This window comes from Drosophila innubila (genome assembly GCF_004354385.1).
Source record: "Drosophila innubila isolate TH190305 chromosome 2R unlocalized genomic scaffold, UK_Dinn_1.0 1_C_2R, whole genome shotgun sequence".
NCBI classification, from domain to species: Eukaryota; Metazoa; Arthropoda; class Insecta; order Diptera; family Drosophilidae; genus Drosophila; species Drosophila innubila.
Genome location: NW_022995374.1, coordinates 16498500 through 16524248, shown reverse-complemented (window position 1 = coordinate 16524248; position 25749 = coordinate 16498500). Strand labels below are relative to the sequence as shown.

Here is a 25749-nt window from a genome sequence, read left to right as displayed (position 1 = left end):
AATGTGGACGACATTCGATGGTTGATCGAATGCTTTGGCTTGGCTTGCCACAAAAGCTGCACGGCAGCTGCTATCAACATGCCGCATTCCTGCTTGCAACCAAAGTTCACATGCAACGACTATTGACAGAGACTGACTGCATTATCAGAGAATTGATGGGAAATGCCAAAATATTTAAATCTAATTTTTGTAGCAGGGCAGGATATAGCAAAGAGGGAGGTATTGGACAGTCTGGCTGCAACTTGATTTTAGCCAAACAATTTAAATATCTAGTCGAGTGCGGCGCTGACGCTTATTTTTAGATAGCAGACACAATAGACAGGCAGACGGACAGACAGACGGACAGACGGACAGACAGACGGACAGATAGATAGATAGAAGACAGAGAAGACTGTGCAATGCACAATAAATCACCAAAAAAAAAAAAAAAAAAAAAAAATAGCCCAGCGAGAGTGTCAGTTGAATAAAAAGTAAGAACTAAATTGAAAAAAAGAGATGCGTAAAAGGGAAAAGCAAGTGCAGACGAATCGTTGTCAGGCAGACGAGAGCAAAAACCAAATCATTTAATTGAATTATACGCGATAAAATTGCAATTTATTTTGAGCAGAGACCAACAGCAGCAACAGCAGGCTGCCAGCAATTGTTGTCGTTGTCCTTTCCACAGCGACGACAGCAACAGCCGCAGCCGCAGTCGCAGTCGCTGTTGCAGCAGCAAAAGTTGCATGCCAGATTGGGGACAAATGTCCCGTTAAAGCAAAATGCGTATTATTAGCTACAGTCGGCTATCTATGCCATCTATCTTCATATAGCGAGCATTGATGTTGCTATTGCTGTTGTAGTTGCATTTGCAACTGCAATTGCATGAAAAACAACCCCACTCTCCATCCCTCTCCATTTTCCATTTTCATTCGCTAACCAAATTGCATTGTTCTTGTGCATTGAACAATACCAAAACGCCTGGCTTGCAGCAGTTCTCTGTGCGCCTTGTTGCACATACTATGTGGCACTTTGTAGCAAGCTGCAGGCAACCAACTCATGCATAGCTATTTTGCGATTGCCTGATGCCAATTGTAGCTCCATTATTTAAACATTTTGAGCTACTACAAAGCTAGTCTACAAGTTGTTCTAGCATAATTATTTTCAGATCTGGATTGATCCTTCAATTGTGTTGAAAACAATAGAACATTTAATATATTAATAAAAAATAATATTTATTTATTTTATTTAATAAAATTTGCTATTTAATTTTAAAAAACCATTTATTAATTTTTTCCATAGGTTTATACTGACTAAATCTAAAAGCAGTCTACAAAAAAATGTTTAACATGTTTTATTATCATCCAAAAATATTAAATAAAAATGTATATATCTTAAAATTTAATAAAAACAGAGATTTCGACTTTTTTGAATCACTGACATTTTGTAATATTTAATAATTATTTGAATCATTTAAATATGCACAAATTTTATGTAACCTGAACTTTTCTTATCCAAAATTGCAGCTATCAATGTCCTTTTTAAAAAAATACAACAACAATTTTATTATTATTTATTATTATTTATTTGGCGAATTTTATTGTTTACTACATTCGAAGTATTTTTTTAAAAAATCAAGGGTATTTCAAATTTTATCCAGTTAAGTATAAATATATACTGTGAAATTCACAAAAAGTTTTCATTTATTATTATATTAATAAATACGATAGAGATCACAATGAAACTCTTTTGATTTTGTTGCAGTACACGAAAAGTATTTAAGAAAGATTTAAAGCTTAATTTAAAAACTTCCAAAAATATTCTGCGTAACGTTTTCAGATATTTCCCATTTAAAACAATTTCAAACTATCCTCTTTTATTTGTTTACTTCTGCTTAAATGATCTAACAACTTTCACTACATTTCCTTTTTGTTTGCTGTTCGGGAAAAACGCCATTTAAGAAGTGGAACTAAAAGTGAAATTTAAATACCAGCAAATTGTATACCTTTCTTGCAGCTCTTTCTCTTTCTCTCTCTCTCTCGCCCTGTCTCTCGGATTCTGCACTCCTGTCATTGTTTTCCTTATTTTACTTGTGCTGTCCACATTGCTGTTTCCGTGTTTCTTGCCGTGTTGCTGTGTTGGCATTTCATTTAGCGCACAACTTCACATTTGCGTTGCCTGCAATTGCCATTTCCGTTTCCTGAAATTTGCCACTCGTTACACACACACACACACACACACACACACACACACACACTGAAAGTAAGACAGACAGAGATAGATAATGAATGTGAGAGAGCGAGAGACAGCAGCAATCTGCTTGCCGTGCAACCATTACATGCCCCACCGACATTTTCATTTCCATGCTTGGGCGCTTCGCACGAATCAATTATTCATCATCATCGATTAAGTAAGAGCCGCCCCTCTTCCCATCTATCAGCACTCTCCCTTGACCCCCACCTCCCATTCTCGCCTTTTGCTTGTCTCGTTTTTATTGTTATGATTTTTGCCGCCTGTAATGGCGCTCTTGAAGGACTTTGGCCAGCTCAAACAGCAGAAACAATAAGCGCGTTCAGTTGATTTTTATTCTGCACATTTTCAGCGCGAAATCCTCGTTTAATGATACCAACTAAAAGCCGAGATTCATTTGCTACAGTCAGCCAACGCTTACTTGAACTTATATTTTCAATGTTTCTTATAAAATTTATTTGAATTTAACTTAATTTATTTTATTTAAAATTAATTTTATTAAGCTTTTTTAAGTTGACATTATGTAAATAATTAAATGGTGCCAATATTAATTTTATTTTATTTCAAATTACTTTTGGTCAACTGTTATAAGTTGACATTAAATAAAAAATCTAATTAGGGTAATATTTTGTTAAAAAGTAAGAAAAATAGGTAGCTAAGCTCAATTAATTTTATAATAGTATCTGATGTAATTGTTTTTTTTATATATATATATTTAGAAACAGGTAAGCCCAATGATGCTTATTATTTCTATTTTTAATTTTAACTTGTTTTAAGAACTATAAGCTAGTATAGCTGCCGTCCGCAGTGATAAGGAATGTATTTAAAAAAAAAACAATATAAATTATTTTTTAATATAGAAGAAACTGAATTAAATTTCCCAGTTATTATTTTATATTTATGGTATTTAAAATGTATTTTATCTTAATTAATATAACAGAACAATCAAGAAATTAAGTAATATATTTTTAAATAATTTTTTCAATACAAGCAAAATATTTTTATCAATAAAATAGTTACTAAATAAAGTTCAAGTAAACGTAAGAATGCATCGGTTGAAAATTGTATTTAAAATCTAATGATTGATGACAGTACACGCTGGTCAAGCTCTACTGTAGTACAAATGTCCATACACGTTGTGTGGGGATTGCCGCAGCATATGTGCCAGCTCATATATCTATACAAACATTACAATACATCCAGAAATTCAGAGAAACTGTCAGACAGCTGATACAGTGGAAGGGAGAGGAAAGGCGTGGGGAAGGAGAGGACCATGGCGAGTCTTCCGTTGGGGGCCTCTGCTTATTTTCGCCATTATCCATTAAATATTTATGAAAATTGCTTTTGCTGCAGTTTTATTCACTTCGTTTGTCGTCCTGAAGTTCTCTCTTTGCATGCGGTCCTCTTTTTTTATTTTTTGAGCAAAGAATAAGGCCCGGATGTGGGGTATGAGTATGAGTTCGAGGGCAGTAAAACAATAAAGCTTAAGATTTCAATTTCCTAAGAGCTTAAAGCTGACATTTCCTGCTGTTTGTGTGTATATTTGATTCTTGACACACATAAATCCTCGCCAAGACATGTGCCTAGCAGATAATCCAACATTATGAAAAGATATGTTACAATAAATATGCATGTACTCACATCAATAGACCCCCATTTTTAATGGGAACTCGTTAAACAGCGCCACACGCCGTTTGTTATAGTGATATATGGGCCAATTGATGCAAGTAGAAACCTCTGACAATAAACCAACTGTCAGCTAAAATCGACTGTGCGAAACATGCAACATGCCATGTAGGTGAAGGTATAAAAAGTAAAAGTTACGTTGGAAAATATTATATGACTATGGAAAAAAAACTAATAAGAAACCGAAAGTTTTAATATTATTTCAATACTAATTAATAACGCAGAAAATTTCTTGATTTTCAGCTTTAAAATCTTTTTGCTTATTTCACTTAGATAAGTTAAAAAATACTTAAAAATGAAAAAAATACGAATTTCAAAATAAATAGGTGAAGGTATAAAAAGTAAAGTTATCGTTGGAAAATACTATATGAATATGGAAAAAAGACTAATAGGAAACCGAAAGTTATAATATTATTTCAATATTAATCAGATTTCAACTTTAAAATCTTTTTGCTTGTTTAACTTAGCCTTATTTTACTTGTCATAAATTTTAGCAAAATACTCTTTCCACACCTTCTAGACTTCCCAATAAAATGCAGACTTCCAAAACTAACCTTATGGAATTTGGCAACAGATAAACACGTGTTTTTGCTCTAAATTTCAATTGAATCAGAAACCTCAAACCCAAGTCAAGTAATGTTGATGTCCTCGATAGAATCTACCATCGCTAGTATGAGAGTATAGAGCCAAAGCTTTGCTCATTAGTTGCATGTTCATGTGCTTAAATCATTTAGAGAGATAGGAGCAGCAAGTACCGCCCGCTATTCAGGCAGGAAGGGGGCGTGGCTGCGTTCAAAGGATCCGCGCGCTTTATATATTTACAATATAAATTTGTTGAGTTTTTTTTCTTCTTTTTTGCTTTTATTTTGGAAATTGCGCATCATAAATTCTTGGGAGGATTTCGTTAGCGCTCTTCCTTATTCTTTTTTTTTTATTTTTTTGGTACATTTTGAGTAACGGTACTTAATAAACTCGCATCATTTTCCCATTTGGCGCTCGCACTTCATTTCTTTACATTCTTCGGCACCCTCACCTGGTATTCCTGTTGTTGCCCCAAATTACCTGTCATTTCGAAATTATGATACCAGACCCGTTGGCTCTGGCGTTGACGTTGTTTTCCGGCGTGCTTCCTCTCTCCCGGGAATTTTTTTATGTTTCATGTGGCTGTCACAGAGACAGAGAGAGAGAGTGAATGATAGAGAGGGGAAAGATGGGAGAGCCTAACCTAATTTTATTTGCTTGCCGCGAAAAATGTGCGCCCAAACATACATATAACTCAAACTAATACCCAGCGGTTGTATCATAAAACCTTATGCGCATCTTCCGATTGTAATCTGTAAGCATAATGCCTTAATAACCGTTAGACCGGGTAGTTTCCCTCCCTTTCTCCCTTCCTCCCTCCCAGTGTCAGTCAATCAGTGTGGAGCCATAAGGATACTCGTACTTATTTCATTTGATATGACATGACAACTTGATGACATCCCCGTTCAAGTGGACATTTTCCTTAGGTGCCAAAAGCAAAGACATGCCAATGACATTCTCGAGTATCCAATATGTGATACACTTTCCTTACAAAGCTGACAGCTGAGAGGGGATGGAGGGGATTGGCAAGGCTCAACATCTTAAGCTGGCGTATTGAAAACTTTTGACTTTGATTGCTTTGATTAGGCTCAACTTCTCCGAGTCACAGTCAGTGCACACATTGATAAAAGGACCTCGCCAACTTTGTTTAACTTTAAACGAATCCTCTAAAAAAAACTAAGTTTACAAAAAAAAAAAAAATTTTAAGAGGTAGCAGAAAAAAACAGATCAAGGAGAACAAGAGTTGTTGGAAAACATTTTTGCTTAGGCTAAGTTAAAAAATTATTAAAAATTTAAAAATAATACAAATTCCAAAGTAAAATATAAGATTTCTATAAAGTTAAGTTCGTAATAACCCATTACCACAGAATCAAACCGAAACAAATATCGATGAAATATCCGCTTTTTTCGTAGTTTTCCCTTGACCCTCTTTCAAATGCTTTAAACTCTCATAACTTTGCCAAAATTAACTAAATTTTTATGCGTTATATCATTATCATTATTTTTTGGCCTCTAAATTGATTTTGCGTCAAAATATTACTTTTTTAAAAAAGAAAATCAAATTTAAAAAAAAATAAGTTTTCTGAAACCACCAAATTTTAATGCAGAGTGAATTAAGGGCCAAAACCATGATCAAAATGATATTCCGCTTGAAGATCTGTTCAGTTTTGGCAAAGGTATTAATGGTCAAAACTTTGACCTGGCCACTTTCCCGAAACCGTACGGGTAGAAACATTTTGGTATTCGTTTCTTGAAAAAGAATGTATTTCCGTTACGGTTCCGGTTTCAGTAGAAACGGTTAGTTTCTATTCGTTCGCTGGTCTTTATCATTAAAAAATTACTTAACTTTCCAATATTTTCATTATATTTTGGTCATTACATTGTGAATGAAAGTGTAATTTGACTTCGCTTAATTTATGTTTAACAAATATTTGCCATATAAATTGCACTTGTCCGTCATCGATCGCTTAGTTTTTTTTCGGAGTCAAGTAGGTTTCGACAATCTTTAATGAGGGCAGTCCACGCCCCAATCGCTTTAGCAGAATTATTCCGAGACAGAACAATACGGTGCATTTAAAAAATTCTCCCGAAGCCCGATCCCATTGAATATTATGAAACCAACTCTTTGGACGTAGACGATACCATGGTAACATTCTTCTTGAAGATTAGGAGAACTCAAAAAGGTTTCTACAACAATGCAAAATTAAGATTAATTTACTGAAGCATAATATATAAAACTTACCAATATGTCTCAATTGAAAGATTTCAGTAGCACGAATGAAATTTAGTTTTACAAATCAAACTTGAAATATTTACTGTGATTCTTAGTTGTCGATATTCTGAGTGCTTTTGCAAAGTAGCTTTTTGAAAAGCTAATAGTTGAAATATAATTGTTTTAGTATATATCCCTTATTTTTTATATATATTTTTATATATATAAATATTATCAACATTTCAAGCGTCTTTCTCTCTGGAGAACATTGGTGTCCTTTATGAATCTTATTCTTAAACGAAAATATATTTAAAAAAAAAAATGTATATCAATGTTTTAAATTATTTAATATATTTTCTTATTTAAATTCATAAAAACTAGTTCAAGTTGTAATAAGACTAGAACTACATTCTCTAAGTAATTGACCGCTTGAATTTAAAACAAAGTATTTTGCATGTTTCAAGCAATATTTCACTGTCAGTCACTTAGAATGTACAAAAGAATTTCAATTTCTAAAGAAACCAACCGAATCGTAGATCTGTAGCCAAGCATAAGACACAAATGGGCGAGAAACCCAAGAGACAAATGTCGAGCGTTTGATATACTGTGGACAGTGTTGAGTTGAAATGTTCAACAAACTTGTTAATTAGCAAAATAAGATATTTATTATATAAAATAAATATAGCTAAATCTAAAACTAAACAATAAAAGGAATTTGCTTGAAATATATAAATTAATACTTATGTTTATATCTTTTATATATTAGGTTATTTCATCATTTTAAGGAGCTGTTAAAGTTCTTCTCATTACTTAAGCATTGATTGCAAATAGTGCAGAAGATTTGCTGTAAAGAAATATATTTTTATTATTGTTTCCACATCTTTTTTATTGTTTTTGAAAGTCTTACAGGAATGGAGGAACGCGATATGCAACCGCCGGCTTGCGAGGAGCCTGTACACTCGAAGTGTCTTAGCCAGGACTTGATGACATTTGTGGGCGGCACCTGATAAATGCTGAACTGTTTCTTAAACATTCTTTGGGCACTGCTAATGGAATCGTTATTTCTATAATAGGCGCGTATTATAAACGCCCGATGCACGCCCGTCCACTGATCCATTGCGACTGAGCTAAATATTCTTACAGAAATTGTTGAAATGACAGGCACAGGGGCATTTCCGGTTCATGAGTGACATAAAAAAGTGCCATATGAATATTTCAAAAAATTTAATTGGTCATCTGCAGCGTCATATGCGTTTTTCTAAATATACTCGCACGCCAACGTGGCGTATGAGCAATACAAAATACGAATTGTGAATTTCTCGAATTGTATATCGTAAATTGTAAATTGTCTTTTCCTCACACACTCTCGCCGCCATCAATCAGTTCGAAAAAAAAGTCATCATCATTACGCTTCGTTCAGCGCAAGCAGCACTAATATAGCCATCAAAGTGGGCGTGGCAAAAAAGGAGGGGAGAAACGTTTGCTTAGCACTAAATCTTCAGCTTGAACTCATTTAAAGTTTTCCTACAAGCTAAATCCGCTTTGGCATTTGGCCATCATGTCAGTAGTTGGCCTGGCCATCATCAAAGTCTTTAAGCGATTTTCCTGTTATCAGTTGATACACTTTGCGAGGGCCTGTCCCATCGATCGATTGATGGATTGCAGGGCTCTACTAAAATTGAGTAGCAATATAAATTATTGAGCCTAGGGTTTGGCTTTAGTCGTTAGACTTGAAAGTTTATAAAATAAAATCAATTTATTTAAGTCGGTTATACAAAATTAAATATAAAATTTAACAAATTACTTTCGGAATTATTTAATTATTTATAATTATAATTCTTGAATATATTCGCAATTTAAGAAAATATTTAAAAATATTAAAAACATCTAGCGGAAAGTTCTGAAAAAGAAACTAATTTTTTGAATCCGAAAATCCTTTTAGAGATAATGTTTCTTAGAACTTATAAATAAAAAATACTACCAGTTACAATTTTAGTCAAATTCTATTTCTTAAAATGTTTAATTAAAGTTCGAAAGTTCTTAAAAGTTTTCAATTGGAAGTATCTAAAATCTTTTTAAGCGATTTTCAGGATTCTAAATATCTATAAGTTCAGCTAAAAATATCTTTAAGTCCTTAGATATGTATTGTAACTATTCCTAGTGCCTCTTCACTTTAGTTTCTTATCGTTCTCTTCTATTTTGTTTTGTTCTTTCGCCATTTTGCTGAGCCATCAAGCACGTAACTGCAATACAATGCACGGCCAGCGTGTAGATACATAGATACAGATACAATTATGTAGTCTCTGTTGTTGCATCTGTATTTGTTGTATTGTTTTTTTTTTTCATTTATTTTTTTTTAGTTCTTGCTGTTGTTGTTGCTGCAAGTTAGCAAATGCTGCTGTCGTTTTGGCGTTTATACAGTTAGCCAGTCAGACAACAAGACAGACAGTCCGACAGACTTTTGAGCCAGGCAGCCAACCGTCCAGCTATCCATCCATCCACTGCACGTCCAACCAGGCAGGAGTACATATATGTATCTCAGAGTTTTTCTGTGTATGTGTGTGTGTATTTGTCCGATGCCTTCGTTTCTTTTTTTGCTGTGTCTGCTTGTCATTTTGACACCTTCATTTGCTCCGGACATTCAGCCAGAGTCAGAATCAGGCAAGAGTCACAGTCAAGCCCGTGATTCTGTTGCTCTGTTAACTTTTTTTACGTATCGTTGCCAGTGTTGTGCTTATGTGTGTGTGCATATATTTGGGAGCACAATTTTCGATGAAATTTCTTTTCAGGATTTTTCTTTTCGTTGGTTTTTCAAGTTTTTTGTTGCGGTACATTACAATGGCTGTACTCATCGATTAAAATTCGCAGTAGTATAACATATTTAAACTTTATTACACTTATAAAAAAAATATTTTTATTTCAATAATAAACTTCCGTCATATTTAAAATCAATTGAAATAATTTTTTTAACACCTCTGTATTTTTTAAGTACTTAAAAACAATTATTTTTACGAATATTCACATAAAAATACTTTTTCACATATTCGATATTGTATTATACCAATTTTAAGGTCTTTTTTTAACTTTAAAACTTTATCAATCATTTAGTTAACTGTTCAACCAACTTATTTCACCTGTTTCATCACAAATTCCTTACTTTTATTTACTTTTCAACTTCTTTGGTGTATAAACAAAGATTTTATTTTATTTCTCTATCTTTAGTGACATATAAGCTACCTAAACCTATAAGCCACATTGCAGCATTCCGTTGCCAAACTTTCATGCAACACCAGCAGCAACGGCAGCAATAAAAAAAGCTGTGCAAAAAAAGTAAAAAAACCAAGAAAATCTGAAAAAGGCAACAATGCCAAGACAAATGATCCAATGACTGTCTGACTGCACTTTAGCCATGGCACCCACACAAAATCGCTTAGCCTTTCCATCTCCTTCCCTTTCCTGTCCATCACCAACCCTTTAAAAAAAAAAGAAAATGTATGGGGTGATGTTATGGAAAGAGCAAAAGCTGTCTAAATTTTTGGAAAAGCGAACATTTCAGTATGTAAAGTTAGCGGATTTTTGGTTCTATTTCTTAGAATTTTTTTCTCGTTTTAATACCCTGTACGATAACGAGTAGATGGTCATTATAATCTTAAGTAAGCAAAGTGAGATTTATTGGAGTTAAAAACGCAAGTATGTTTTTGAATTTTAAGGAAACTATATATAGTAGATAAATACCTGAACCTGTTCTCAATTGTTATAAGTGTATTTCTTTTTAAAAAAGTGCATACTTTTAAGAGTTTAAGTTTAAGTTTAATATATAGTTAATTAAGTAAATATTTTGACAAAATATAAAATTCATTTTTTTTAAAATTGTTTAACCCAATGGATCTCAGGATTTTGAAACTTAAAGCTTACATAAAAAATTAGTATGAGTATAAGAGCAAATAAAACAAAATAAGAACAGTACAGGGTATCTACTAGTAAAGTGTTGGTTAACACTATTGTTGTCCATCGTCTTAAATTTCCAGAAGTATCCAGACCTCATCGTAAATATTTATCCACATAGATCTCTGACTCTTTTTGGTTTTTTTTCCAGAGTAGAGCGTATCTATTAGTTGATCACCCTCAGTTAGAATATTATTTCTTTGCTTTTTTGTGTATCTTGTCCATGTCAAAGCTACTGCTGCTGCTGACGATGATGATGACAAAGGGCAAGGCAAATGCGTAACTTGGAACTGGGTCAAGACTTCATTGTTTATCTTGGGACGAGAGCCAGAAACAGAGCAAGAACATGAGCCAGGGACTAGAGTGTTGGAGAATTCAGATGCGGATTCACACGTAACCAACATTCTCTCCTAGCTGTTGGTCATCTGATGCGGATGGATATTAAATTCTTGAAGCATTGTTCAGCTTGCAAATTAGCCGAGTAAAGGAGGCTGGAGAAAAGTTAATATTAAATTTAGCATGGCAAAACCAAAGAAGGTCAGACGGGGGGTGGTGGGTGGCACGCCTTGCCGGACGTTTTCATAAACGTTTCACTTTCCGGCAACGCCACAGATAAACACACACACACACAGGCACACACACATGCAGTTGGAATTTCAAGGAGTTTCAGCTGTAAATCTGGCAAAAACAGGATACTAAGCTGACGCTGCAGCGCAACGGAAGCGGATGCTTGCCACATGCGGGGGAGGAGGGGGGTTGAACGCCGTAAGGCGTTGATGGCAGCAGATTATCAGCTTCAGGCGGCATTCACCCTCCCTCCCCACCCTCTGTTGCCACAAACGGGGGCATGTTTGAGTGCTAGAAAATGCCATACCCAGTCCACATATTTATCCATTTAAAGGCGCATTAGCTTTGCATTTTGCATGTGGGAGTTGCACAACAGCAGCTCAGGGGAGGAATTGATGATGTAAGAGTGGCAGAAGAGAGAATAAGAAGATTCACCTGGGCTGCGCTTAAAAGTCAAGTGAAAGTATGCGATTAAGGTTAGAAAAATAAGCTAAATCTCCATAGCTCTTGACTTCACTTATTTATTTAGTGCTTCAACTGATTTTTGCTCTTTCCATATATTATATAGAAAATATAGTAAACACTGCCAACAGACTTAAAGGATAAATACTGAAACTGCTAAAAAGTCAGAATAAATTGTAGTTAATATTATTTATCTATTTGAAGATAATGGAAAATATATTTATTTAATAAAGTGACAAAATTTATTTTAGTTACGATTTCGCTTTCGGTACTTAATATGAAACGGTTAGTTTCGGAACCGGATCTGGTATTATTCCCAGCTTATCACAATTTTAATGAAAAATGTCACACGACATAAAGCTGCTTGCTATACAACTGTTCAGTAAACAGTTTCTCAAGTGCGCCGAAAAGTATGTTTGCCATGGCTAAGAAATCCAATTCATTCTTTAAGGAATGCAATCTGCAACAAGTGTGGCAACTATGGCAACCATAACAATAGCCTAGTGAACCAACGACAACCAAATGCTTATCGATAAGTGCATTCGAGTGTGGAGACCGTTACACACACGACTAAAGCCATATTTTACGATGCAAACATTGGCAAAGAGAGTTTTGTCCAATTGCCGGAGACTCTAAGCCATATACAGCTGGTAAAAGTGTATAAGAATAGGTATAGTAGACTCTGAGATACCCCATAAAGTGATGTTATTTTAAAGTAGCGAAGAATTAATGTAAATATTTCAAAGAGCATAAAATATCGAAAACCTAGGAATTCGTTAGGTTAGATTTCAAAATTGCTTAATGAGTTGAAATAACAAATTTTTAATGGAAAATTAGGATAGAATTTAGTTTAGAAAATATGTAGTAAAATTTTTAAAATATTAAAAACAGATTAAATTAGTTATTACAAATTAAATTTTTTAAAAAGGTTAAATTATACAGTAATATAAAAAAGAAAGCTGAAACTTGGGCTTGATTATTGAACTTCTGTGTTTTAACGGTTCTACAAAATAAAGATTATGGACGAAAGCTTAGTCGAAAGTCTTTTAATCAATAGGGACTGAAAGTTTCGATAAGAGTTACCTTATGTTAACTAGGGTCTTCCAAATCGTAGAGCTTTACAAGCCGAAGTTTTTTGTTTCAGAAGGTTTCGTTTAGGCTGCAAGTTTAGGCCCTTAATTGAAGTTTTATTAGAAGTGGATTATAAACTAAATTGTTGGATTAATTTTAAATCGGAAGCTTGTCAAAAGACTTAATCGATAATAATGTAAGCTGCCAGTATTAGGGATCTGTATAGTAAAGCTTTTAAATGGACTGAGTCGATAATGAAATGAGTAATGGAAACTGAAATTAAAATGTTTTTAAAAGATATAAGTGGAAAGTGCAAAGTTTTTTAATGAGCTTCAGCGAAAGCTTTTTCGTAAGAATGCTGTAAGTAGTGACTTTTAAGTGGTAAGCTTTCATTATGTGAAGCTTTTGAATGGACGTAATCGAATAAATGCTGCATGTTGCACAAATACAGAGGTACGTTGATAGACCCATTGTAATATACAGTTATGCTGGAGGGTATATGTATAGACCAGGAGCTGGTTGAAGCCCACGCTGGATGCCAATGCTGATGCCACGCCCACACTTTCGTCCTCGCCAACACACACACACACACATAACACACGCATACATAGACTAAATAGTTTATGTTGTTTACCAGGCAGCTTGCAGCAGTTGTTTTTGTTGTTATTGTTACTAGTAGTTGTTGCTGTTGCTGTTGTTGTCCTGCACTTTGGCATTAAGCAAAGCACCACAGCCTTGGACGGGCACAAGCGAAAGGATGCCAATGCCAAGCACAGCTAAAGGGAGAGGTGAAGAGGGGAAAGGGATGACAATAGGGGAAGGAAGGGACGGAAAAGGAGGAGAGTGAAGTGAAGTGAAGGGGAAAGCACGTAACCAACGCCATCGAGCGGAATTCATGTGTATATGCGACTTAAGTGAGGGGGCGTTTGGTTATAAGAGCGGTCGCCAAGGGGATGGAGGGGGAAAACGTGGACATGTCATGCTATTTGACTGCCCTGGTTACCATTGTTGTCCAGCGCTACCAAACACTCAGCCCCGCCCCATCGCCGCCCTGATCCTACTCTCAATCTAATAGAAGCATGCAGCATTTTATATCTTTAGCATTATTCTCGTCCAGTTAACGGGAGCAACAGGAGACCGTTAATCCAGTCCTTTGTGACATGGAAAATCAAAAGCTTAACTTAGTTTTGGTTATACATTTTTAAAGTCTCTCAAGACTTTGCTACACAATCGAATTCAATCTTTAAGAACTCCGCATCCAATTTTATACTAAATCTGGGACAAATTTACTGATCATAAGAAAATACATATCATATTTTTATGTTTTAAAATTTGATTTATAATAAAAATAAATAAACTACCAATTAAAAGCTTTATTTTATCGCAATTAGTTTTGATTTATTTACTGACATTCGTTTTTTTACAGCCGCAACATTTAAGTTTTAAAATAACGATAAAATTCAGTTAGCATTCCAGCGTTGCTGTTAATGTTAGGTTTAACAGACACATTGCATTTGCATTAACAGTGCTCTGTAACATACATCACTGTAAACAAGATGCAGGCAATGCAACGAGACGAGAGCAGCCCAACAAACAACACAGTTGTGCTGTGCTGCGTGGGTGAGCGAGAGAACGAGTAAAAGAGAAACGTGTGCTTAAGAGAAAATACAAGACACTTGCTCTTAACTTAAATTGCGCAAAGTGCGGACCAAAGTGCCAATTAGATAGTTTATCAATAAAGTGCGTATCGCTTTGCAGTTCATAATGTAAATTTCAATAGCGTGACGAAACTATGAACTTTTAAGAAAAACAAGTTTAATAATAATAGAAAAAAAAACAATTCGAAACAATTTAAATTTAAATTAAAGGAAATCATTTGGATAAAATAAAAATCTACAATTTATATAGTAACTTTTTTGTATATATTATGCAAAATATTCATAGAACTTTACACACTGTGCCAATTTTTTTTTGCCAGTCACAGGCAACAACAAAAACAACGCATCGCACAAACTCATGTACATATGTACATATGTTTATTTGTATATTATGCGTTGCTCTGGCGCGCTCATTACAACGCTGAGTGGGAGAGTGGGAGCGAGAGCAAGCACATTTCACTTGCCCGCTCTGGTTACTCTCCCAGCAGCAGCAGCACTTGCGTTCAGAGTGGTGCGTGAATGTTTTAGTGTATGCGTATGGTTTTTGTATCTGTGTGTTTTGTCCGTTTAGCTGTGTGAGTGAGAGAAGTGCGCGCACGCTTGTAAAAGAGAGTGTGATTACACGCGCGCACATACACATGCCGGACTGCTCGCACACAATGTGGCAAAAGTGAGTTTTTACCGCTGAACCCGCCGCTCATTTTCTCAGTACGAATTGAGACTCTGTGGCGCACGGTTGAAAACCTTCAGTAGCAACAGAAAAGCGCACACAACAAACAAAATAAAAAAAGTCAGTCCAACTAAAAAAGCAACGAGAGACGGCAAATTGTGTATTATTGTTATAGTTGTGTATTGTGCAATAACGCAGAAAAAGTATAATCGCATACATACATACATTGTACGTGCGTAAGTGTGCATTTTGCATAAATATTCCGAATCAATTTAAATTAAATACTTTTTTGGCTTAATTAAATACTTCCGCGCGTCGTCGACGTCGTTGTCATTGTTGTTGTTGTTGTCGCCGCGCCAGTTTTTCCATTGCGTGCTCACTCGCCGACGTCACACACAGCAGCAGACATACATACACTGACACACACACACACATATATATATACAAGAGACACAGACAATCTCTCAACTCGATTGTTCCTGCTCTCGTTCTCGCAACAAAAACTACTCTCGCTGTTTAATCACGCTGTCTCTGTCATTTGTGCATGCGTCTCTGTCTGGCTTACGCCGCATTCGTTTTGTTTGTGTTGTATTAAAAAGGGCCGCCGAGAAAAGAAGCAAGAAGCAGACAACGCGATAGCAGCAAGTAACAAAACAAAAATAATACAATTAATAACGTTTGCATGCGAATTTAGACACTCAAAAATAGTGCATTACTATAAACAATAACAAAATTATAAATCAAGTGCATATGGTGTAAAAACAGAAAGAAAAACAAAAACAACAAACAAACAAGGTAAGAAGAAAAGCCGACGCCTAACGGGTGAAAGTGTTATTTTTTATACAACTTGCATGCAAAGTGTATGTATACATTATATGTGTAATTGTAATTGTAAATGTAATTTCAATTGTGTGTGTGTGTGTGTGAGTTTTTGGCATTGTGCATTGTACAAATGATTGTTAAATTGCAAAAACTTTTCTTAACGCGTCGTTTGCTTTGCTGTTTTGCTTCGCAGCCGCAGCAGCAGCGACATTAGCAACAGCAACAACAAAACATAACCGGTAGGTGGCGACTCTGCCACCCACGAAATAGCCAAACAAAAAGGGCAGCACAAAAAGCACAAGGTACTTTTGCTCTGTATCGTGGCCATTCTCTCGCTCTCGTTATGCCAATCTCTGTAGCTCTCGCTCCCGCTCTTTGTCTTTTTCTCTGCATTTGCATTTGCATGGCTCTCTCTCTGGCATTGCAACCCCTATCAAAACGCGTGCTGTGCAGCTGTTGTTGTCGGCTACCTGTGCGACGTGCGTGCTCGCTCTCTTTGCTGCCTCTGTTTCTGTTGCTGTCGCTGCCACTGCCGCGGTCGACGCTTCGTGTGTGTGCGCGCTCTCAGTTCGTGCAAGAGACCGAGCCCGAGTCCGATGTTGACGTTCAACGCTCTCACAGGTTTTCATTTCTTATTTGACCGTCATTCGCCAGCGCGGCGCCGAAGTGTACAACAGCAGAAGTCTTCAATATAACGGATGAAAATTACATACAACTTCCAACATACAAGAAAGAAAAATAAATAAAGTTCATTTGTTTATATGTGTGTATACATCGTATATTTATATATGCATATGTGGTGTATGTGAGAGCGAATTCAATTGTCAATTGTTAATTGTCAAAACGTTGAATGTAAGTAGGCGCCGTCCGTCTGACGTCTGACGACTGTCGGAACTGTCTGTCAATTCCGTAGGCCCCGAAATGCCCATTGACAGTTAAAAATTCACAGAGTGCAGTTTTCCTTTCGCATCGACTTAATTAAATCAAATATACGAAAAAAAAACATTTGAACTCAAAAAAATAATTAAAAGCAATGTGTATATAATAAAATTAACAAAATTTTCAATTATGTACTAAAAGTAAAAAACACTACAGAAATCAAGTGTCCAACAAATTAAACAAATTTAATAGTTTAATCTAAATTAAAAGCTTAATTCATATAAAATCGTTATCATAATTGTGCATTCCAAATTGTTGTTGTTGCTGACAAGCCGCCGCCATTTTAAAGCGTGGTACGCAAAAAACTGGGAATAGAAAAAAAAAAACAGAACCGAGAAAGATACAAAAAATAACAATCTGAAAATTCGCGCGACGCATACAAAAACAAAACTCGGGAAAAGCGCACGGACTGTGTTAAAAGTTCGTTCGCTTTCCGCTTTTGTTGCGTTTTCCCAGCGTTGCTTTCATTAATGAAAAATCAACCCCCGGCATTTGACAAGCGCCCCCACAAACAAAGCAGAAATCAACAGCAACAGCGGCAACTTCTCCATCATTTGTATTTTTCCCATTTTCCATAAGGGTTGCGAGCAACCAAAAAAAGAAAAAAAAGAAAATAGAAAAGCAGAAAACCCCGAAGAAAATATGAAACAACTTTTTCAAGTTTACTTCGATGCGAATTTTCACAGTTGAAGAAACGCTTTTCAACTTGGCCGTGTTTCATTTTCATTTCGTTTCCATTTTGCTGTTGCTGTTGCTTTTGGTTTTGTCATTTGTCCGTCCGTTTTTATTTTGACATTTGGGCCAACTTCCATTTGCACGTTGCTGTTTTACCGGCGCTTTTCTTTTCTTTGGCTGTCTGCAGCGGCGAGGGTTGCTTATGCACTTTTCCACTTCCCCCTATTATTGAACAAAATCTCTACAACTTTTATTTTGTATTTTAGTTGAATGTTAAGCAAAGTTGTATATTGAATATCATAAAGTCTTTAAAATATATCATACAATCAGTTCTCATTTCCTTTCTATATTTTCCGATGCTTTTTCCATATGCTTTCCGTTTGTAGCTTCATATTTCACATATGTTACGAAACTATACAGATAATCGCTCATATTTCACAATTGACGCCATTTTATTTTGGGTTTACTGATAAGTAGAAATTTGCCTATTCAAGCGTCCAATCGATATGATTGATATGATTGTTGATAATTTAGTGTCTAATTGAGCGATAAAAACAATAGGCCAGTACTTTGTTTATTATAATTCCGTTCAATTGAGGTTAGTTCCAGTTTAAGCAAAATAGATACTTGGATATATTTACCTGTTTTCTGCTTAAAAAGTTTTATTTGTTGTCAGAGTAATAAGAGTTAGTGGAACTTCGACAACAAACTTTACAAAGTTTACTTAAATTGGTGGAAATTTATCAGAAAACTTACTAATAGTGCTATGTACCAGCTATTTCGTCCCATAAGTGTTAAACTATTTGCACAGAGAATAAATCACTAAAATCTTCAAATACTTAATATTTTAAATATTTATTGATATCAATGTGTTGATTGCATTTGAAAGTGTTTTCTTTACCTTAATCAATAAAATTTGCAGCAGAAATTTATCTTTCAACTGTTGATAATATTATTTTAAGCTTTTTATGCATTAATTTAATACGCTCTTTCTCTTTTTCCAGCTGATTCTACAAACAAACATACAACAAACGGTAAAGAAAAGAAACCTAAGCGATAAAATTTGCAAAGCGCCAATTGAAAGTGCAATAAGAATTTGAAACGACATATGAAACGTTTCAAATAAGTTGAAAGAAAGTGTTTAATAAGGAAAGCGACAACATCAACATTCAATAAATACTTATATTCAAATATATCTACAACAAAGAGATTCGCATATAAAAAATCGCGCGCGTTTTTCAAGATATTTCATCAATCGTTTCGTGTGCTCGGTGCAATTCTGTGTTTACGTTCCTTCGTTTACACACACACAAATACACTGACAACACTTGAATACACACACTCAGACACAGACACAGCACACACATACGTGATTTGTCACTATCCGTTTGTGCAAAGCCCATTATCTTGTCCAGAATCCCCGTGCAATTAAATATCTATATATTATCAATATAACAAGCAAAGGCTCCGGCCCGAAACGTCAAGATTTTCACGAAAAAAACTCTGCTCAACACGGAGGCTTCGCTTAACTACAACACGGCGACCACAATGCCCTTTAACGGTGCAAGCAACGGCAGCGGAGTCGGTGGAGCCGTAGCAGGCAGCAGTGTAAGCGGTGGCGGGGCCACCATCGTCGTCAGCGAGGGACCCCAGAACAAAAAGATACGCACCGGCGTTCAACAGCCCGGCGAGAACGACGTCAACATGCATGCTAGGGTGAGTAACGTCTTAAAGTAGTATGTAACTATCGATAAATATCAATTAGTCATTAATAATCTATTTGAAGATAAAGTAAGGGTATCTAATTTCATTATTTTATTCTTTTAATATTAGTAATAACAACTAACATTGACTGGTTCCATTTGAAAGCGTTATATACCTATCGATATGTATTGATTTATCAATATTTCTTTTATTAAGAATTATATTTATCTCGGTTCTTAACTGTTGAATGATTTACACTTTCAAAAAGTCCAATATAAATAACTAGTCCCATTTGGTAGTGTTATTAAACTTTTATACAATCCGTATACTACTATATATTTATACTGTCAAAAAGTATCGATGTATCAATATTTCTTGAGTTAAAAATAAATATAACCATATTTAAAATCAATTCTTTTTGAGACTGTACAATTTAATATATTTACTGAACTCCTTATATGCGTATTAATATGAAATAAAACCCGATAATATTCATCAAAGCATCTTGAGCAGTGAATAACACCGTTACTGGTATCGGAACTGAAACCGTAATCAAAATTAATTCTCTTTCAAGAACCGAAACGCTTGCACCGGTACGCTTGTGGTAAAGTTGCTAGGTCAAAGAGTTGACAAACTTCCAACTGTCATAACTTGAAGAAAACTGACCCGATTTTCAATTGGAATGCCATTTTGATCATGGTTTAGCATCTTAATTAATTCTGCATTCAAATTTTATTAATTTCGTTCAAAAAATGTTATTCCTCTGGATCTAGATATTTATTCGATGTCATAATTATGAAAAACGACACTTTATCATTTTAAAATGTTTCAAAATTGATTTGATGTACCGTTACGTACCGGTACTGATACCGAAACCGAAAGAAAGAAAACTAAAATTGAACCTTTTACTGAAATAGTTGCTTCGGAACGTTTTGGAACCGAAACCGTAACCATTATTGGTTTCGGTTAGATTCCTTGATCTTGAGTGATGTTTTTAAATAATTTGGTATACGATGAGGTATTTCTTTTTTACATTTTTCAGTTAATATATGTATACATGGGGATATACATCCCCAAATTGTTAGAATAATCCTTATCCAATAGTTTGTATTAGGTATTTGATCAGATAATTAATTATGTTTCCACGAATTTGATCACTCTATTATGATTGCAATCGAATCGAATCAAATGAAATTCGATTCCCGGAAAACCACAATCGTTTGCTAGTTATAAAAATATGGTAGTATAACGATATGAAGCACTGCACAAATGTTGAAATTCTTTTTTTTTTTTGGGAACATCAGCAACCCCAATAACTAATTACCTGAAAAACTTTTATAGTCTGGCCAACATGCGAGGTAGGAGTCAACCCCCATCTGCGTCATATTGAAAAGCACACATTTTATATCATCTATTGCTTCAGTTGCTCTATTCAATCAGTGGGGGCTAAGCTTAAGGTTCACCCCTGTTGTTGATAACAAAAAGGGGATGGCATACCAGAAATTTTGTGATAAAGTTTTTCGACCGTTATTTGGGGGTTGAAGTGCAGTTTTCAAGAGGCTCTCTAAGGTTATCAAGTAGCGAGAGTACATTCAGACTGCTGTCATATGAATTACATTTCATGCAGGTCGCAGGCAGGCAGGATTAGATTTGGATTGATAAAACTGAGAAACCTTATAGAGGGATACGAGCGCTGCAACTTGAGATTTGAATTTTCGAAAATCACAAGGAGAGATCAAAATCGAAAAATTTAATTTTCTATTTTAAATGAACAAAAATTAAATGAAAAATGAATTTAGAAATTATGATCAAAATGAAATTGTGTTACAAATTGGTTCAGTTTTGTACCGCATTTCCCTTTTTTAAAGGACGTTGTTAAATCGATAATCTAATATTTTTCTAATAAAAGATAAGTTCTATATATTGTTGCAATCATAAATTACTATAAATCAGAAATATCTCTTATATTGCAAACAAATTATAATTAACTGATATGTAATTATGATATAACTTCAAATGGTTAAAGATCCACCGTATTTATAGCAACACTTTAGTTATTTTTGGCATCTGTCATCACAATTGTTGTTGTTTTATTTTTACATCGCCTTTGGGGCCTTCAGACAGCCTCAGACCAAACACCAGACCAGAACAGAGCTCAGGGCCTAGACAGAGAGTCGCTGAGTTGGCAGAGTCGCAATGCAGCCACATGTTGAGGGTTGGAAAAATCGATTTTGGCCATTGGTTGTGGCCCTCTGTCTGTTTCGACTGAAATGCTGTTGTTGCCGGCGCTTTATCTCTGCATGCCGATAAAATGTTGTTTGTTTTTCTATGGCATTTTTGCGCTTCAAACATGTTTTTTTCATCTATTTTTATTTTACGCCAAAAATGAAAACGTCGAAATGAAACACCAAAATAATAGAATTGGGAATAGAAACAATAGAATTGAAGAGCATTGAAACTAAAATCTATTGTGTTCAATGGGCCGCGGAACATTGAGTTGAAATTGATTTGACTGAATGCGAAAATGAACATGAATATGGGAAAATGCTTAGCACTGCCATTTGTTGTTAAGGGAAATTCTTTTGGGTGGTTGGTGAGAGCGGAAAATGTTGCTGCTGCGGCCGCGCAAAGTATGCAACAAATATTCTCTTTACAACGCTAATGCGGTGTGTGTGTGTGTGTGGGTGTCTCATTTGGCTTTTGAGCTGTTGCTTCCGTCTGCTCTCTCTCTCTCTCTCTCTCTTTCTATCTCTCTCGCTCTCCCTCACACACACACACACACGCACACTTGACTTGACAGCGCAATTAGCACATGAAGCAGCATCTTCTCGTCATTTGAAGGGTTTTGGCCATGTTGCGCTTTGGCCCTTTTGCCCAGGCTTTATGTCGAGCCTAAGGTTCAGGCCTGGCTAACGCCGCTTGCCACTTGGCATCGTTTAAGCTATTTTTTTTCCCATTGCCTACAGGCAGCGACTGCAGCGTACGTGCCGTGAACGTCGACGCGACAGACGACTGTCGCCAAAAGTGGTAGCATGGACACCTGCCACATGACCCTTCCCTCCATCCCTGGCCGACACTTCCATGTGATTAAGTGCACTTGGTGCTGGCGAATGTACTGAGGAAAAAACGAAGAAAATAGAAGAAAACTTATGAAAAAGTTTAACACGCTTAACTGCACTTGCAGCAGGCTAAATGCTTTACACGGCTTACTCAACCTTCCGTGAGTGGCATCAACATGGGGCCAGCTATAAGGATTAAGCACTGTGCCCCTCTTGGAAGATGCCCAAGTGCAAAAAGACTACCGATGAACTTTGTTACACTTACTTAATGATGTACAAGTTGATGTCAAATCTTTGTCTTTTTTAATTTAGCTAAAATTATAACAATTGACTGACAAATTCGAATACTATCTTGCGAGAAATATCGAAAAACTACTTGCCTTTTATTGACTTGGTATTTTAATATCTTTACATTAAATAATTAATAATTTCTGTACTTTATATTAATCAAGTATATTTTTGGCCTGTTTTATGTTCGATAATTAGCATTTTGAGTATTTTTGTACATTTTTAAATAATTTAGAATCTAAATTTTAGATCTTTAATTATATTAAATTATCTGAAGTTATAAAATCTCGATTTGGTTTCAATAAATCAAATTTCCTTCCCAAAAATATATTGCTTAATTTTTAAATAATTCGATTTTAAAGTCGTTAAAAATAAATTAATGAATTTATTGTGTAACCATTCTCTGGTTCCATCTCTTTGAGTCTGTTCCGTCTAGTTAGCCAACATTTCAATAGCATAGAAAGCATTTCAACAACGACAAAGCTACAAATTTTTGACCACAGCATGCAATTTGCAGCCATGTTAGACCCACAAGCCATGTTATCCATTTCCCCCCATCCTTTCCGCTCTGACCACTCGAATATATACAAACTCCGATGTTCGCCACCTTCTCCACCCAGAGGCGTCTGCGCGAAAATGCATAACATCAGCTGCAGAAGCGAAAGCGGTGGCAACATCATCAGTGGCAACATCATTGGCGGCATCAGTGACGACGCCGTTGCGTCTGGCCGCGTGACGCACGCAGTGGCTGTGTGGCATCAACAGCCATGGCAAATAAATTTTGCTTGCTCCCCCGGCAAGCGTCACAGCAGCACCACCACCACTACCACCCACTTTCCATATGCCTGAGCAGATGCCCCCGCCAGACAGTTAAAAATAGATTGCATATTCGTCTGACCGAGGCAGCATTAGCACTGGATCTGTGCCTGAGTTTAGTCAGCATCATCATCATCATCATCCTCCTTATCCTCCTCATCCTTTGACTTCTTCTTCTTCTTCTCTCACTCACTATGAAGTAATTGTAACGCGAGTGCGTTTTTTGGTGGTGCGTCTCGAGGTCGTTGCCGGCGCTTCAAAATGCCAACCCCTTTAACAATTTTCACAATTTTCCCCATTTGCTGTATGCATTTTTAGTTACCTGACTCGCCATGCACCACCCAAACCACCCAAAGCACCCAAACCACCCAAACCACTCATTGCCGCAAGGTCTTTTCAATATGATGCATCCAAGGTCTAATGGCAGCCAGAAATGCATTTGTTGTTGTTTCTATCCTATCCTTTGGCTTTTTCTCTCCTCTGTTAATTAAATGCGTCGTCCGGGCAACGTCCGGAAAGCTGCACTTTTTGACCATCATTCAATAGGGGTGGTATTTATTATGCCAACATTTCACGAGGGTTGTTCTACCAGTACCTTGCATCTCAACCATAATTTATGCACATTTTTTTTGCCTTTATGCAAACTGACTAGTTAATCTTTGATTTTCCACGTTTGTGTGTGAATGAAAAAAATTAAATTATATTATGAAATAAATTTTTAAATAGAAATACCGGGAAAACTTAATCTAATCAGTTCAAAATAAACTATAAAAATATAAAAAAAATTCAAAGGAACTTAAGTAAAATATAAACATTTAAAAAAAGCACAAAATCTTAAAAAAAATTCGAAATATCTTTAATACTTTTACTCAGCATTTGTAGCTAATTTTTTGACCTACCTTTCGAGTACACCTCGTGCTTTAATGCTACTTTTTGTGATGCCTTTTGCCGCTGCGTTTTTTATTAACAATAATTGATTTTTATTGTCTTTTCATTTCAAAGTTTCAATTGCCAAAAGTTTTCGTTAAGAGGGTTGTTAGCGGGTTGTGTTCAGCGAGGGTTGTTTGTCAGTTGCCGTCAGTTGCCAGTGTGTACACACTAAAGCACATACACGAATTGCACCCTTTTGCATATGTAATTGAACTAATTGAAATTGCTGAAGTTCGTTTCTGATGCCAACTTAGTTATGAATTCATCCGTAAATCCCTCTCAGATTGAGTAGAAAGTTTTCTTGTCTTTTGGCCAAAATTCCGGCATGCGTTCGAGCCAAGTTAATGCCGACTGAGCCACAGTTGAGTCTCAGTTGGCTCATCACTTGTGGCTCCCCAGTGAATTGAGCCAAATCGACTGAGTCGACTATCGATTTGGACCAAGTTTAGCTTCAGCTTTAGCATCAAATATCATGCAATTTGTCTTTGATTGTAATAATGGATGGATATTGAACGTACTCGCAGTTGAAATTGTGGACCACAAAAGCCGAAAACAAATGTACTTGTTATATTTGCGGTTTTTTTTTGCTTTTTCCCTCTCGTATATCGCATATTTTTCTGATATTTCAAACTGCCAATTGTCGAGATGACTAACTGATTGCTCTGCTCTTTGTATCGTTGTGTTGACGTTTGATTGCATTTTCTTTTCCGTCTATTTTGTTTTGATTTCTGTTGTATTGGTCACACTTAATGTACGATTTGTAAATAAATTTCATGCCTGACTGGCATACAAAATTAGCAACTGTTGCTTTCCATTTTAGCAAAAGCTTAACAATTTATATACAGATTTTACCGCTCAATCCCACAAATTATAAATGAATTTTTCATTCATATTTCGGTCAACACATTGTCAGAAATTCCAGAGGTGCAGTCGAAGAATGTGTTCCCAAAAAGTAATTGCTTAATAGAATGTAATAAACTTATTACTATTATATTCAAAGTTGACACAGAATTACTGAGAATTCATTTAGTTAACACTTGCATACCCTGTAAATATTCCAGAAAACGAAAATTGTAATAAAATTGTCTAACTTTGGTATTACTGAGAATTAATTAAATTTTATAACCTGTATAAAATGTAATTATTTCTGAAAAAGATTTCTGATATTTATACACTTTATATTTTTTATTCAAATCAATTAATTTAAACATAGTTTTTGTTACCATCTCCAGACAATTTCAAGAATTTCCAATTATAATGAAAATGATATTTTAAAATATTTAACAAACCGTTCCTTACACTTTCTTCTGCGGTCTCTCTTATCTGGAAATCTTGTAATCTAAACAAATAGAAGAATTTTCCAAAAATAAGTAAGTTAACAGCTGCCAAGTTTTCGACGCGGGGGACGACGATTTAAGCTCCAATTACAACAAATTA

The 25749-nt window shown here is 35.5% G+C and overlaps 2 protein-coding genes and 1 long non-coding RNA gene across 15 annotated transcripts in view; 1 reads left to right on the top strand and 2 right to left on the bottom strand.

The window, feature by feature from the left end:
• Nucleotides 1–6340: 6340 nt before the first annotated feature.
• LOC117784451 lies at nucleotides 6341–6823 on the bottom strand. The gene is made up of 2 exons (XR_004617423.1): nucleotides 6737–6823; nucleotides 6341–6681 (listed from the first exon to the last, which is right to left on the bottom strand). It is a non-coding gene; the product is annotated as an uncharacterized LOC117784451 (long non-coding RNA).
• Nucleotides 6824–7481: 658 nt separating this feature from the next.
• On the bottom strand, nucleotides 7482–7823 carry LOC117785440. The gene is made up of 2 exons (XM_034623441.1): nucleotides 7614–7823; nucleotides 7482–7550 (listed from the first exon to the last, which is right to left on the bottom strand). Exons 1-2 carry the CDS (start codon nucleotides 7821–7823, stop codon nucleotides 7482–7484), a joined length of 279 nt encoding a protein of 92 aa, XP_034479332.1.
• Nucleotides 7824–15113: 7290 nt separating this feature from the next.
• Nucleotides 15114–25749, top strand: part of LOC117784241 (heterogeneous nuclear ribonucleoprotein L) — a 127349-nt gene continuing 116713 nt past the window's right edge. For 4 of the 13 annotated variants that reach the window (XM_034621920.1, XM_034621921.1, XM_034621926.1 and 1 more), the window contains exon 1: nucleotides 19064–19231. In XM_034621920.1, the coding sequence (XP_034477811.1) occupies nucleotides 19064–19231 (168 nt within the window). Of the gene's footprint in view, nucleotides 15875–16419; nucleotides 16754–17012; nucleotides 17134–18519; nucleotides 19232–25749 lie in introns of those variants that run through there. The other 9 variants (XM_034621928.1, XM_034621927.1, XM_034621918.1 and 6 more) reach the window with 8 other exon arrangements.